General features: G+C 44.2%; 1 protein-coding gene across 1 annotated transcript in view; it reads left to right on the top strand.

The window, feature by feature from the left end:
- TWNK (twinkle mtDNA helicase) overlaps window positions 1-15,375 on the top strand; it is a 107,788-nt gene extending 92,413 nt beyond the window's left edge. Inside the window, exon 5 of the mRNA XM_078643646.1 lies at window positions 13,568-15,375. Coding sequence (XP_078499772.1) covers window positions 13,568-13,831 — 264 coding nt within the window. The 3' untranslated portion in view covers window positions 13,832-15,375. The remainder of the gene's footprint in view (window positions 1-13,567) is intronic.
- The last annotated feature ends 914 nt before the right edge of the window (window positions 15,376-16,289 follow it).

Genomic DNA, 16,289 nt, shown 5'->3' with positions numbered 1-16,289 from the left:
TTACCCTAGGGTGACCTGGCGCTGAACACTGCTTAGTTGGTTGCTGTGATATAGGGTGATTATAGGGTAAATAGCCAAGTTTTCAGCCCCTTCCTGAAAAAAGGAGCTCGTGGAGTTTCTGAAGTGGAATGGTAGATTATTCCAGGCCTTAGAAGCACATGTAATAAAGCTCCTACCACCCCAGCTTACTTTTTTGACTGGGGGAACTATCACTTTTTTTGTTCCCATGGACCGAAGAGTCTTTCAGGGAACATACCATTGAAACCTATGTTTTAAGTAGTCGGGGCCCACTCCTTTGAGGGCCTTAAAAACTGTGCAGAGGGCTTTAAATTGCGTCCATTGTTTGACTGGTAGCCACTGTAGTTGCTTTAGTTCTTTCTTAACCGAGACAAACTTCGGTGTCCCCAACAACAGTCTGGCCGCCGCGTTCTGCACGATTTGAAGTCTGTTAAGGTGTTTTATTTGGATGTCCAAGTAAAGACTGTTACAGCACTCTAACCGTGACATGATGAGTGCTGTGACCACTGTCTTAAGACTGTTTTCAGGAAGAAAGAACTTTATTTTCCATATAATTCTAAGGAGGAAGAAACTTGCTGAGACAACCCCACTTATGTGGTCCCTGAAAAAGAGCCTTTTATCCACTATAACCCGCAAGTTCTTCTGATAAAAGGTCCATCAATACTTTGTGATGGACCGTATCGAAGGCCACCGAAAGATCCAGCATGATCAGTACTGCGTTGCCTCCATGGTCCAAGGCCTCTCTAACTTCCTCTGTGGAATTCATCAGGGCCAGCTCTGTGCTGTGGTCAGCTCTGAACCCATATTGTGTTGGGTCTAGTATATTGTTTGTTTGGAGAAATAGGCTAAGTTGGGCATTCATTGATTTTTTTCCGATCCTTTTTGTCGGTAGGGGGAGGAGCGAGATTGGTCTGTAATTATTAGGGTCTTTGGGATCGAGGTTCTGTTTTTTGAATAGATGCCATTTTCTGGGAAACTGGACAGATTTGTATATGATGTGGAACAGGGGTTAAGGGCTGTCCCAATGACCTCTGGGATTTGTTTGATCACGGACGCCGCACAAAGGTCCTGTGGAGAACCTGATCGGATGGAGGCTAGGAGTTTAATGCAGTATTGTGTCTCTAAGGATGTGAAACTATCTAACGTCGGTATTAATTTGGATCCACTAGCCACCACCCTAGCTAGTGCCCCCTTTTCCACTTTATGGGTAAGCGTAAAAGAGGAGAAGATTTGTTTCCACCTTTTGCTGATAGAAGGAGGCCAGTTTCGGACTGCTCTGATTTTTAGAAATGTTGGGAGCGGTAAGTTTAGTTATTGACCTAAAGAGTTCTTTGGAGGAGGATTTTGCTTGAGAGATTTGCTCTAAAAAGAACATCCTTTTGGTGTTAAATAGTAATTTCTTGTATAGGGTGAGGCTTTGCTTATACGTCTCTTTATCAGTCCTGTTATAGCCTCTTCTCCAGGCTCGCTCTAATCGTTTACAAGCATGTTTTTGCTTTCTTGACTCTTCTGAGTACCAAGTGGCAGATGGCTCGGCCCGCTTAGGAGTCCATAGTTTCGCAGGGGCTAATTTATTGCAAGCGGCGTCTATCCATTCCGTGTAGGCGGATGTAGCGTTGTCAATTCTTAAGGGAAGAGGGCAGGCGGTTGCTTTGAGTAGATCTCCTAACTCTACGCTATTGATATCTTTCCAGGCTCTTATTTCTATCTTCTTGTTGGGCTCTGGTTTGAGTTGATAGCCATTGGAATTGATCAATTCAAATTGGATGGCGGTATGATCTGTCCAAGGAAGTGGAAGCGCCTCGATGCAGATCAGATTAGGGTTGTTTGAGTAGATCCTGTCTAGAGTATGTCCTGCAACATGGGTGGGGCCTTCTACAAGTTGCCTAAGTAACCCGGCTCTCATCAATTGTCCCAACCTAGTAGTGTCTGGGTCGGTGAGAGCTTTAAGATGAAAGTTGAAGTCCCCCAGCACCGTGAAAGAATCCGAGCATAGTCCCTCCTCTAATAATGTTCCGACAGACTCCAGAAAGTCGCCTTTGGGGCCAGTGGGTCGAGCGAGGAGGATCCCCTTGAATGTATTATGATAAGAGGTACAAAGACTAAATGAGAGTGCTTCACAAGTCGAGTTAGAAGCTGTATGGAAGGAAGGCTCCAGGGAATCATAGTATTTAACCGTTAATCCTCACCCCCTCCTGCGCGGTCTGTCTAGAGTGTGGCAGTGAAAACCTGTAGGGGTCGCTTTGACTAAGTCAGGCCCTGAGGCTTTATCAGACCAAGACTCCGTTATGAAAGCCAGCTTTATATTATGTTCCTCGATAAGCAGTGCACACTCCTTGATGTGCTTAATCAAAGATCTAGCATTTAGTAATAAACATCTTAGGGGAGGTAAATCTGCTTTGTTTTTAATCCCTCCTATCTTGTTGTAAGGATGACTAGTGGAGTGATACATGATTTGGGGCAGATTCAGAGATTCAGATGGCAATTGGGACAAATACTTGCCAATTCCTTTGGAGTAGCCTTGAGTAGGATGCTTGGGCAACTCGATTTTCCCCCAGCTGAGTTCAACTCCAGAAGATCCTCTCTTGAGTAGGTCAAAAAATCTGGTGCAGGTGGACAGGCCCTGAACCCAGTCCGAGCGAAGAAGGGCTTGCCTTAGGCGTGCCTTCTGCATGACAGCAGTGCGTCCGCTGCGTGCTCGCGTCATCAGGCCTATTTTGTAGCTTTTGGCTAAGAAACAACTAGCCCACTAACTTTAAGGTGGTGGCCCTGCTCCTTGCCACCGACTCTCTCCTGATTGGTGCGACACAAGGTAAGCGGCAACAGTGAGAATAATGGCCCGGCAATTCAGTAATTAAACTATTCCAAAGTTCAAAAAACATTATATTTGGCAGTTACTCAGCTCAACAAACCAAGAGGGCAGCGCTGCGCGGTTGCATCAGCGTGCTTATTTTGTAGCTTTTGGCTAAGAAACAACTAGACCACTAACTTCAAGATAGCTGCCCCTCTCCTTGCCCCCAACTCCCTCCTAATCGGTGCGACACAAGGTAAGCGGCAACAGTGAGAATAATTGCCCCGTGCATTCAGTAATTAAACTATTCCAAAGTTCTAAAAACAATATATTTGGCAGTTAAAATCAGAATAAAACCAGTGCACACCCCTGGGGAGCTTTAACTCAGCTCAACAAACCAGTAGGGCAGCGCTGGGCAGGTGTGTTTCCATACAAATACATTGTGCAAACTCTGCTGGGTGCTGACTGGGATCAATAAATATTAATAAAGAAGTGCCTTAAGCAGGGTTGCAGTTTGTATTCCCCCTGCTTTACTCGTTGTACTTATGATTTTCCATCATTGCTAGAAAAGCAAAGATCTAGTTCCCTCCAGAATTGGGTGATTGTAAAATAAGCAACCTACTTTACGCTGATGATATTAAGATATTTGACTAGATGCCAGTTGGCTAAAAAGAACTTCAACATTAACGGAATATTCCAAAATAATTTGACGATAAATGTAAATAAAAGCAAAGTGCTTATACTTACGAAAAAATCACAAACAATGCAATTCAGCTGATACGTTTGGTCCATCGAATTGGAAAGAAACAAGTTCTATCTGTCAAGGGGTGACAACCTTTCAGAGTCTGTCTTATTAGGGCCATATGTATCACATGCTGAGAAAAGCTATTTGGCATGTAGCTGATCTTCTAAGAATATACAGTGCATTGAGAACACGGTAACCACCTCTTCTACTCAAATTGTAGAAAGCAGACATTTTTCTGACCTTATTCTGTGGGGTAGAAAGTATTCCTCACAGAAAACATAATTATTTAAATAAAATAACGGGCACGATTTCAAAATCTTTCTTGTCTATAGGCAGATCTTCTTGGTACAGACCATACAGCTGGAAGTTGGGTTGATTAATGTACATGCGTGAAGCGTTAGGGCAACCCTGACACAGAAGCATTGGTTTTACCATGCACCTACTAATTCTCTTTTTTGAGGTAATCCAGACTTAATACAACTGGAGTTCACTCTCGCCAAAGAATATGACACAGGCTTTTCATGTCCTGTTCTCCAGTTGTACTATAATTTGTCCACAGAGTGAGGAGGTAGTGGGTTGTATCAGGGAAGCAAACAAAACAACTTAAGCATGTGATCAAGGAACCTATGAGGAGTTTCAGCTTAATGCAAGGTGAAAATCATTCCATGTCTGTCACTCTCACACACACAGTCTCTCTTTCTCCATTCACTCCCTCCCCAGGTGTGGCAGTTGCTGTCTCAAGAAAACCTATTTAAAAATATTTTGGTTTGTTGGAACGTTAAGGTATATGCCTTGCCACCTTGGCATTGAGGAAGGTGAAGATAAACAGACAAAATGTTTCTTTTTTTCCCCCAATATTTTATGGTTTAACTCTTTTTATTATTTTAAAGCGGGAAAGGCATAACAATAGCTGCCACCTACATCCACCGGCCGATGGGGACTTGCATTCAAACTGAGAGTAAAAAGAAAAAAGAGAGAGGGAAGAAAGTAAGAAAGAAGAGGAAAGGCAATGAAGGCTATCCCTAAAACGAGTGTGAGGTGATCCAGGAGGGTGGGCAATAGGCGAACAAGGTGGGAGATGACCCATCGTACTTGGGTCTTTGGGCGGTTGGAGCTAGTGTGGCGTAACACTCTGAGATATTTGGGACATGTAAGTTCCGTAAATTCCTTCGACAGGAATTCATTGGTGGACCCCCATGTTTCTCGAACTTGGGGAGGGAGTGTGTAAGGTCAGCCGTAATCTTTTCCATACCCAGGAGTTCCTACAACTTATATAACCTTTCCAGATGAGATGGAACCTCTGCCTTGTCCCATTTAGCCAGCAAAACCTCTTTGGCCGCCCCCCAGTGCCAGCGCTATCGCTCTACCTCTCCCAGATTTGAAAGGATACATCAAGGCATTCAGAAGCCTAAGAAGTGGAAACGTGGGGAGTCTTGGTAGATCAGTGTGGTATATTGTGTCTACGTCCCGAAGAAATGCCCCCCAAAAGTCCTGTATTCTCGGGCAAGCCCATAAAATGTAGGCGAGCGTGCCCAACTGACCACTGTTACGCCAACAGAGCCCTGTTCCTCCTGGTTTCCACTTAAGTAGCCACTTGGGGTGTAATACCAATAGTGGGCGATCTTTAAGAACATCTCTTTACCTGCTGTACTACAAGCTGATGCCCTGGCTCTGTGTACAATATCACTCCACTCCTTAGGAAAGAACTTCTATTCCAGTTCAGCCTCCTACCTATGCTGTGCAGGGGATTTATCAGTCCGTCTGGGGGTAATTAAAAAGGCATAAATGTCCGACAGCAGTAGTTTGCCTGATGTCCTAGTGATGTTCCATTTCTTATATTGTGTGAGCTTGCAACTGGCGTGCGTGCGCACCTGCGGTTGGGTGACCCAATGACGAAGGGACAGAAACTGCCAATATTAGGAATACCGTGACCCTCCGTAAGGCTAGAGAACTCCATCACCCAATGCACATCATACAAATCCCAAATACGTTCACAGTTAGCTTCTTGCCACGGGAGAAAGTCGTTTCCAGTGGCTGCCGGCGGGAAATCAGGGTTTCCTATAAAAGGGGTCAGGGGTGAGATCGGGGTCGGATAAGCCATGTGGTACCTGTACTCTGTCCCAGACTGCCATGGTGGCTCGCAGGACCGGTGATAAATAGACTTCACACGGGCTGTGTTTTCGAGGGAGACACAGGACCCTCCAGATGTGGATGCCCGCAATCGAGCGGTCTATGAAGCACCAATGCTTTTCCGACCCTAACCTGTACCATTCAAGCATGTATCGGAGTTCTGCTGCTTGGAAGTACCATACTAGACACGTTACCCCCAGGTCCCAGGCTCCCTGTTTGAGGTATGTCAGTTGACTGGCCATTTTCCGTATCGTACCCCCCCCAGGTAAAGGTGCAGATGAGCTTTTGCAGTTGTGTCAGTACGTTAGGAGGGGGACTAAGCTGTATCATCTGCATTACGTATAGTATCCATGGGAGCGTGGTCATTTTAACTGCAGCTAATCTACCAAGCCAGGACAGGGCATGCCTCTTCCATCCCCTAGCGTTTTACAGTGACAGGTAACTATGATAATTATAAGGTATCTTACTTACTACCTACTTATGTCTACTGCCCCTCCTGGGGTGTTGGCCATAAACCAGGACTCTCTAGCCATCTTATGTCCTGGGCTTTTCTTTCAATCTAACTCCAGGTTTAACTCTACTCCTTCCAGTCAGCCTTGAGGCCTCGGCCCCAGGTGTTTTTTGGACATCCTCTTTTCCTTTTTCCTTGAGGGTTCCAGGTCAGGGCTTTCCTGCCTGTGTTTGATGTGGGCTTGCAGAGGGGGTGACGTATGCAGCCCAAACCTCTTTTCATGATTTCTTCATGAGCATAGAGTTGCAAAGTCTGCGCCGTAGGTCGTTTTTGCTGATGGTGTTTGGCCAGTGGATTTGGAGGGTTTTCCTCAGGCAAGTGTTGATGAGGGTCTGGACTTTGTTGGCAGTGATCACTGTTTCTCTCCAAGGTTCTGCTCCATACAGAAAGACCAATTCATTGTTGGTTTTAAAAGGCCTGATCTTGGTTTGCAGTATCATGTCTGTGGAGCTCCAAATCTTCCTAGCTCAATGAAGGCAGTCCTTGCTTTGACAATTATTGCCATGACATTGGCATCTGTGCCATCCTGCTTGTCTGTGACATAAAACAGATAGGTGAAGGGCTCAACCTCTTCCTGTGCATCGCCTGTAAGACTGACTGCAGTTGTGTTGGCTGTGTTAGCCTTCAGGATCTTGGTTTTGCCCCTGTGGATGTTGAGGCCAAGTCGTGCTGAAGTGGCTTGCCACATTGTCAGTGTTTTCTTGCATCTGCAGATGTGTATGGCAGATTAGGGCCAGGTTGTCTGCAACGTCCAGGTCGTCGAGTAGCGTCGAAGCGGTCTACTGGATATAATTTCTTCTCCTTGCTGTGGATATCCTCATGATCCAGTCTACGGTCAGTAGGAAGAGGAACGGCAAGAGCAAAACCCTGGCGGACTCCAGTCTTCACTTGGAAGGCTTCTGTGAGTTGACCTCCATGGACTATCTTGCAGGATTTTCCCTCATAGGAGTTCCTGATAATTCTTACAAGTTTATCTGGCACACCATAGTGGAGGAGGAGTTTCTAAAGCATCTCTCTGTCCATGCTGTCAAATGCCTTCTCGTAGTCAATGGAATTGAGATAGAGGCGGGAGTTCCATTCCATCGACTGCTCAATGATGAGGCGCAGTGCCGCAATCTGGTCTGTGCAGGATCTATATTTGCAGAAGCAAGCTTGCTGGACTCTCAACTGAGCATCAGCTTGCTCATTCTATTCAAGGTGACTCTGTTGAACACTTTGCCTGGGGTTGATAGAAGAGTTATCCCTCTGTAGTTTGCGCAGTTACTCAGGTGACCTTTCTTGGGGATCTTGGTGAGATCTCCCTCCTTCCAGTCTGAAGGCACATTTTCCTCTTCCCAGATCCTTCCAAACATGGTGTAGAGCATGTCTACGGGTGTTTTCAATGTCTGCCTTCAGTGCTTCTGCAGGAATGTTGTCCAGACCTGCTGCCTGCCCGTTTGTCAGATGTTTGATGGCTTGCTGTATTTTTTCCTTGGTTGGTCGATAGGCAAGTCCTTGTCAGCTGGCTGTATGTCTGGTGGAGACTGCAGCACAGGCTAGTTCAGTTTTATTTTTAAAGGTCTTTCTGGCTTCTGTATCTGCTGAAGAGTTATGCCATAAAGTTCTTTCAAGTTTCCATGGCTTGCTGCTTCCTGGGCTTCTGTAGGAAGAATCTCGATAAATCTTCGCTTCTCTGCTCTTAAGCTTGTCTTTCCTTCCTTGTTGGTTATGGTGTATTTGCCTTGAGCTTTCACCCTTTCTGCTCTTGTTCAGTTGGTGTTGACCTCCGATTTCTTTTCCTTTCTCCCTTGGATTTTGCAGAGTATTGGTGGAGATTCATTCTTTATCCTAGTGTAACTTGGGACCCAGTACCTCCTGGTACGTTGATGTCTCTGTTTCTTTCATCGTCTTCCACTGACTTTCTACTGTTTGTCTGTCATCCTCTGGTTCCTACAGGACTTAAAACTTGTTACTGAGGGTGACTGTGTATTCCATTTGTTTCTGTGCATCTTTGAGGAGGGTGATGTTCTATCGCTGGTGTTGGTTTTTCGGTTCCATCCATGCCTTGTTCAGCTTTAGCCTGGCCACAACAAGGTGATGGTCTGATGCTGTCTGTTTCTCTCATCACTAGCACATCCTGCAGGGATCTTCGGAACTTCTTGGCAATGCAGACATGGTCGATCTGATTCTCTGTTGAATGGTCTGACACCCATGTTGCATTGTGCATTCTTTTGTGTGGGAATGCACTACCGCCTACTACTAACAGACTGTTCAGGGCACCAAGATATTTGAGCCTTTCACCATTCTCGTTCATGCCACCTTGGATGCCCCTAGCTTCTTCGTACCCAGTGTTGTCGCTTCCAGTCTTGGCATTGAGGTCTCCCATCAGTATTGGTGAAGTCTCACTCAAGGCAATTCTCTAGTATGAACTGGAGTCTTATGTAAAACGTATTTTTCCTCTTCTTCTCTGTCATTTATAGGTGCATAGCACTAGATGATAACATTCATGTGGATCCGCTTTTTCTTTTTGCAGAAAGTTGCTGTGATGAGTATTTATAAGGTAATCTGCACCACATATCTTTTTGTGGGATGTATGTGAATGCAACACATGCTTTTACCACGCAGATGCCTTGGCCGCACATGAGGTGCATTATAAGTGAAACAGATGAAAAGAGAGAGAGAGAAAGAGAGAGAGAAAAAATATGTATATATTTTGCAAAATGCATCCACGTGTTCACACGGGGATACGACGGCACTCCTCAGTAAGTTTCTTAATCCTTTATTGGACGTGTTTGACTGACTCAACATGTTTCAATTGCTCCTGCAACCTTGTTTACGACAGTATGCATATATATAATTTTTTTTGGGGGGGAAGCACCCCACCCCCCTAGAACAATGTGTTTTACTCCTAACCAACCTTTACTAGTACCCCTCCATAAACCCTAAGAATACTCTTACAAACCTAAAATTACCCTTACGACTGTCCACCCCATAACTTCAAATGTACCCATACCACCCTTCACCACTACCCACCACTAAGCCTTAAAATGATCCTTACCTATTCCTAAACCCTAAAATGACCCATATCACCACCCAAACCTTAACCATAAAATTACCCTTACCAGTACCCACCTCAAACTCTAAAATTACCCATAACACTATCGACCCCAAACCCTAAAATTACCTTTACTACCCTTTTCCACTGGCCATCCCCATAGCCTAAAATGACCCTTATCACTATCCAGCCCTAAACCCTATATATACATATATACTTACCTTAACAATACTTACCATGCGTGGTGAAGGAACAAAATCGTACCTGTGTGGTAAAGGCAGTGTTGAAAAGGCCGTTTACCCTTTTTATGACAGGTAAGTGCTGTACGCGAGAACTGTTTATTTATAGCAACAGTTTTTTAAAGTCACCTTTGACACGTTCTTATCATATTAGAATTTTTAGGTAAGTCGGAGTTAACCAGCGTATGTTTTTTACTGATGGGTGTTTTAATGTATTTCGAATGCTGATCAACACAAAGTATCCCTGTCAATCAGTCCCTCGCTGAGTTTTTTTCATTTTGGAATAGTTCGCCTTTTACTGTGTAAAAGTTCTACTATTTTAGCGGGTTACTGGCACAATGTGATTCGTACAATAGTAACGCTAGCCTTCCAGGTCCGGTTCTAGGGTGACCAAGTTATCTCCCAGTGACATGCCAAATTATGTTTAGCATGGTTTCATGTTACTATAAATAGGTACTTGAACTGCGGATTAACAGAACAATTTCTTGAAAGTTTCCATTTTTTCCTTAAGTCACTTTAATGTAGGAAGAGCATTTCCTGTGGATGCACTAGTATTACTAATAAATATTGCTTTATGTGAATTACAATTGCTCATGTGTACTACAGCAGCATTGCCTAGTACTTGATTTTATGGAATGTTGCAAGGGAAGGCACTAGTGCTGCACAGAGAGGCGGGGGCAGGCCATGCTTCGGGATGCTGTAGGATGCTCCTGAATATGAAAGATTCCTAAGTCCTGCCTTCAGGACATCAGGATCATGAAGACCTCATGGCCTTTGCTTTGCCTGATCCTGTTATGGCCATCATCAGGACATATCCACTGTCCTTTTGAGATTAGACCAGCAAAAACGCACAACATTGTACTATAATCCATGAGGACCTGTGTACAGGGCCGACTTGGTGACGGACCAGACATAGAGCAAAGTAGAAGGTGGGCGCCCCAGCACCGTCTCCGCAGCTATGATTGCAGTAGCCGCGTTGAGCTGCCGGATGGCGTCTACACCTGAATTAAATTCTTATGCTCAAAGCAATGGTGGTGTGATTTGAAAATGCTCATTGATATTGATTGGTCAAGAATAATTCAATAGGAATTAAATGGGAAGAAAGTGACTATTTTTACCTCTTAGTCCTATTCAGTTCTTTTTTATTCAGCCAAACAGGCCATAAAAGACCAAAGGAAAATACAACATCACACAACAGGCTAAAACAGCTTCATTAAAAAAAGAGAAGACCACTATTCAGACATCAATATAACCATAGATCAGTGGTGCAGTAAGATGTTTTGTAAATAAATATCGACAAGCAGAAATAAATACATAAGGTACTCATATAAAATGATTAAACGTACAGATTATCAATATTAAAACCACAAAAAACAATAAAACCTGAATACATAACGAAAATCACACAAATCAGAAATACATTATAAAATAATTCATTGCAATCATGAATAATAAATTAGCCCTCCATCGTTCTTCAGGCTCTGATAGCAGCTTTAAAAAAAGAACATATTCTAAAATAGATACAAGGTATTTAGCAAATGCAAGTGCTGTAACGCTTCATCGCACCTACGATAACCAAGACTTTTTATCAGAGGTTTAAGAAAGTGTGTTCGTGCATGTTTATAATAGGCACGAAAAACATAGAGTGTACCAAGGATTGTTCAGAGAGGTTGTCACAAGGGCAAAATATTGCAGAACTCCCCAAATTAAAACAAGAGCCAGCAAAACATAAAAGATGCCAAACAGTGTTAGACCTGAACCAAAAGAGCAAAGATTGCTCCCAATGGGTTAGTTTAAGGCCAAGATAAAAAACTGGCTCAGGTGAAGCAATCAACCTGTAATAATGTAACACTGTGCTTTACGTACTCTCCAATCCAAATCTTATTTCCTAAAAAAACAGGAGATATAAACACTTCACCATTAATTTATCCTCTTTCTTTATGGCTGTAGGTGACAAAAACTGAGTTGACAACCCTAAAGCCTTCTAAGCATCAGAGATATATCTCAGCCAAGGAACGGCGTGTCCTTTATCCAAGGCGAGACAGTCCAAAATAATATAGCTGCTTAATTTGGCATGGTTATTTAACCAGATACCACTCCAAAGCAACAGGGGTACCAATGGACTGTGTCCTGTATGTTTTTCTGATCAAGCTCTGTATGGATAATGTAACTAGAATTTGTTGGGGGAAGATGTAAAAACCTGCAACAGATCTGGTTTTCCTCCGTCTGAAGTAAAATAGCATTGTGGTAACCCCAGACCCCTTCCCCGTATACTGCTCCAGGGATATATTGGGTATTGTACACTTTTAACAAGGGAGAAATATTACCTTTGAATGAGGGACTAAAAACAGCTCCCGCTGATGTGCCAAGCTCTAAGCGACAAGAAGTCTCCTGAGAGTGCCAACTACCAGCAGAATTAAAAATTAGTCCCAAATAACTAAACTCTAACAAAGACTGTCCGTTTCAAGTAAGTCTAACACTTAGTCAATGAATGCCCTTGTGGAGTTCAGGTGGATTCAACCCGACCGCGCAATACCAGTGCATAGGTGCACCTTTTGATTCTAAAATGCATTGCAGGATATAATTAAAATATCAGTTATTACTTATAAAATTGTACTTTTTTTGGCAAAACTGATCATAAATATTTGGAGCTTTCAATATCAACACTGTATATGAGGAATATGCAGCTTGTGCTTGCAATTCAGGTCACCCACCACTCCCCTCACACTTTTTGTGATTTGACACTTCATCAGTTCTGCCGTTGGAACCTTTAAATACAACAATTGCTTCATGTCACTGCTAGTTCGTACTACAGTTAGTGTCTGGTTCCAATTTCATAGCACGCAATCACATACGTCAGTGTGAAATGTATTATAAGTGTAAAAAAATAAAGTGAGCTATTTAGTACAGATGCCAATCCATCTCCTAGAAGTTTTCTCTGGAAGTGCTATGCTCCGCATATGCTTGTTTTAAATGTTTGTGATGCTGTTGCTGGGTGCAGCTCGTAGGCTCCCTTCCTCTCTCTTTCATACTCTTCGATCTGAAGGCATCAGAGTGATTTGAGAGTATTACACCATGATTATTCACCAAACAAACCAATTATTTGCACTGACAACCTCTCTGCCAGCTAAGACCTCAGCGTTTGCGTACACTAACTATATTAATATCCATGATTTAATAAAAAAAAGAAGACTCTGTTATTAACTTCACATTGGACTAATTTGTGAGGGAATGTGGTCAAGTAGCTGAGTCTGGAGTTGTGGACCCAGGAGACCTGAGTTCTCTGCCTTGTGTTCATACTTGGCCAATATTTATTTTTTTAGAACCTGGGTAAATCGAATTTTCATAGCAAACAACAAGAACGACCTGGATAGCATATCATTCAGCCTGCATTGAGTGTACATTTAGCAGTCTCTCTCGAACGAAGCGAAACCCATAATGTTTTTAGAAGACCCTCACCTACCAACCTAGTTGGGGCATGCTCCATCATGGGGTTCCCACCTAAAGTGCCAAATGCATCCTAGGTGTGCTGCGACGCCTGATTACAGCGAAACAGTGGTTATTTCTTTGTGAAAATGTGAATTTAGTGAGTGTGATTTTTAAAACTTCCTTCAGGATACACTACCTAATCAGGATAAGTTTAATGGCGGGTTCCTGGGGCAGGATTAAAACAATGGTGGATGTGAAGGAGAGGAAAATGGTCTACATCCAAAAGTGGTCTACATGTTTGACCCAATGAATCTATGCTTGGTGGCTTTCTTCAGGACCAGTGGTGTCCGGGCCAGTGACAACCCTAAAAATGTGGACGCAATGCCCTAAGGTGTGCGTGCGTGAGCCAAATAAAATGTTCTCGCTCTGGTGAGCACCAGTATTTATAGCTATGTGGTAAGCACAATCACTGTGTTAAGTCTCAAAGTCACAATTTATGGTGTTTTGGTGTACTTCTATTACTGATTCCGTTTAAGTTGTAATTGGGAAAGGCGTCATAGTGTGCTGCAGGTTAGCATAAGTCTAGAGGGCAAACACTACCCTGCAGTTATAGATACAAGCTGACGCATCTCTGACACTAACATTTCCAACCATTCTCTTTATGCCACAGGCCAGCCAAGAGGCCGACAATGTGTTGATCCTGCAGGACAGGAAACTGGTCACTGGCCCTGGGAAACGATATCTGCAGGTGGCAAAGAACAGGTTTGATGGAGACGTAGGAGTTTTCCCTTTGGAGTTCCAAAAACCCACACTCACCTTTTCACCACCCAAAGCAAAGGCGAAGCTGAAGAAAGTGAAGGCGGATAACCTTGTGCAACTGAAGCAGCCCCCTGCGGAAACAGAACCAAAACCAGAACCAAAACCAAAGAAATAGAGTGTGCATTGTCAATTGTTTTACTTGGGCAAGCAGTTCCATGTTCCATCCTTCTCAAATTGTGTAGATTGAACTGGAAATGAAGGACTGGAGTGGAGATGCGTGATCGAACATCTTTTGATGGGAAAACATCCAGCATCATTTCATAGTGGCTTGTGCTATCGAAGGCATGGGTTTGTTCCAGGACTGACTGATGGGTTGTGGTCAATTTATTCCGTTATTTCTCACAAATGGTCCATGCCTTTAGCTGCTCCCTGATGGGAAAAGAAGTGATTAACTGAAGACTCAGAGTATGGCAAGTATGTGCTGGATGAATAAGTGCCTCAGTACATGCCGCCAAAGGGACATTATGGGGTGTGGATAGAGGATGGAGCTATTCTGTGTTTGCAAGGCTTTTTCTGTTTTTTGTTTTTGTGACATGTTCGACTTACTTGGAATCTCAGGTATCCATCAGGACCTTTACAAGTCTGTTGTACAGTATTTCAAGCAAAGCGAAGCCTGCTGAGCTGCTCACTTTCGGCTGTGAGTGAGTGGACAGATCTCCTCCCAGAGAGAACGTTTAGTTAAATGAGATGAGAGCTAATCAAGATATTTCAACTTGGTGATCTAACTCTAAAACCGTGTTTCTTGACTGCAGTGATGCATCAGTGTTAGTGGTGTTTGTGTGTACAATAAAGTGGTTACATTTCGGTGCTCTTGTTAATAAACAAATGACTTTAAAGCAGTAGAAAGAGATCTGTGCTCAAGGAATTCTGGACTTATCATTTTATTCGCACTCTGCCAAGCACAAGATTAACCTACTTTGTGAAGTACAATTTAATGTGAAATATATATTTATTTTGTCAAATATGAAAAGGCCTCAGAGCCCCACTCTCCCTGAGATAACAACAATGGGAAATGGGTCTTTATCACTCTTAAATGCCACAAATAACCACTTGTTTCTATCCAGACAAGCTTTTGATCACTTTTTGCATGATCCTGTTCCCTTTCATCAAATTTAAAGACTAATACCTGCTGAACTGCGATTCACTGCCATGCCAAGTCCTGCCCACTCGGTGCATTATATTTAATGAGACCATGTAGGATTATTCCAACATCGAGAACTCATGCAGCGGTGTAGGAAGGCCGGTGCGATGGGTGCGGGACGCCCCGGGTGTCATCACTGAGGGTGGGACAAAATGGTGGAGAGCGTATGGATAAGAAAGGGGAGGGGGTGTTTCTTTCCGCCTTAAGTCTGTCTCTGCAGTTTGTACTGGAGGTGGGGAAGGGGGGACACAAAATATTCCGCACCAGGTACCACCTGACCTTGCTAATCCACTGAACCCATGGAGCGTCGTACTTGAAGATCCGGTGCCTGTACCCGCGCCCCAAGAGAGCTTTCCTGGTGTGTGAAGTTCAATTTGTGACCATCGAGATTTGGCTATTTTAGTGTTGCGTCTAATCCATGAAAACTGCTTTTTGACTTTAAGTTGAATCCCTTCTGCTTCTGGATTTCCTGGTTACAAACTCAATAAAGTGTGGTCAGAGCCTACATTTTAACTTTTTACCTTCTTTTATGTTTTTTTTTTATATAAAGACAACAATTAAGTACTTAAATAAACAGACATTTATGTTACTCTGGCTGTCAGAACCTTGTCAACAATTTTAGAGCAGATCCAATGTTTGATTCAGGCAGTACTATGTAGTGCATTTTTGGGGGAGAGGGAATAGGGACCCAGGGGGATTCCGGTGTCCCCCTGGGGTTTGTTCGCGCGATGGAACAATCCACGCGCTGGGATTGGTTGCTTGAGTTGGGGCTCGCGGGCAGGAGGCAGTTGGCGCGGCGTTAGCTGAGGCGGGAAAGGGCGCTGCGGAGGGCTTGCGCGATGTTGTTTGCCAGTGAGGCGGCCTCTGTGTGCTTTGTTTCCTGTCACGGCTTTGAGGCGCTACTTCAGCGGCGGCATTGACGGCTGTGCAGCGGTGATGACGGCGCCCCGAGTTTTGGCGGAGGAGCAAGGAAACATGTAGGGGCCTGAGGTGTCTGTTTTGGGCATGGCAAATGTGCAGAGGCCGGAGAGGACGGCGGCGGAAGGGGTAATGGAAGCAGTAGCGGCATGTAGGCCAGTCTGGGGTTGCCTGGCAAGCTCTTCAGTACCTTCACATGCAGGCAAGTCTGGTGTGCGCAGGGGAAGGGCAGCAAGGAGGAGCGCAGCTGGTAGACTGGTGTCCAGGAGCTGCCCCACTTCGTCTGCAGATGCTAGGAGGCGGCTAGGGGTGGCACCAGTGTTTTGTGAGAGCCGGTCCTTGAGGTAGACAGGGTGTAGGGGGGCTGCACAAGACAATTTGAGGGTCCCTGCTGAACTGCGCAGTGTGGGGGTGCGTAGCGGCCCCTTGGTTTTTCAGAAAGGTTGTCGGCCCCTTCAACAGAGTCAGTCATTGTTGGGGCTTGGTGACTTATGGCCACAAGAGTTGTCAAAGG

The sequence above is a fragment of the Lissotriton helveticus genome, chromosome 5_1 (genome assembly GCF_964261635.1).
Source record: "Lissotriton helveticus chromosome 5_1, aLisHel1.1, whole genome shotgun sequence".
NCBI classification, from domain to species: Eukaryota; Metazoa; Chordata; class Amphibia; order Caudata; family Salamandridae; genus Lissotriton; species Lissotriton helveticus.
This window is presented reverse-complemented; position numbering and strand designations above follow the sequence as displayed.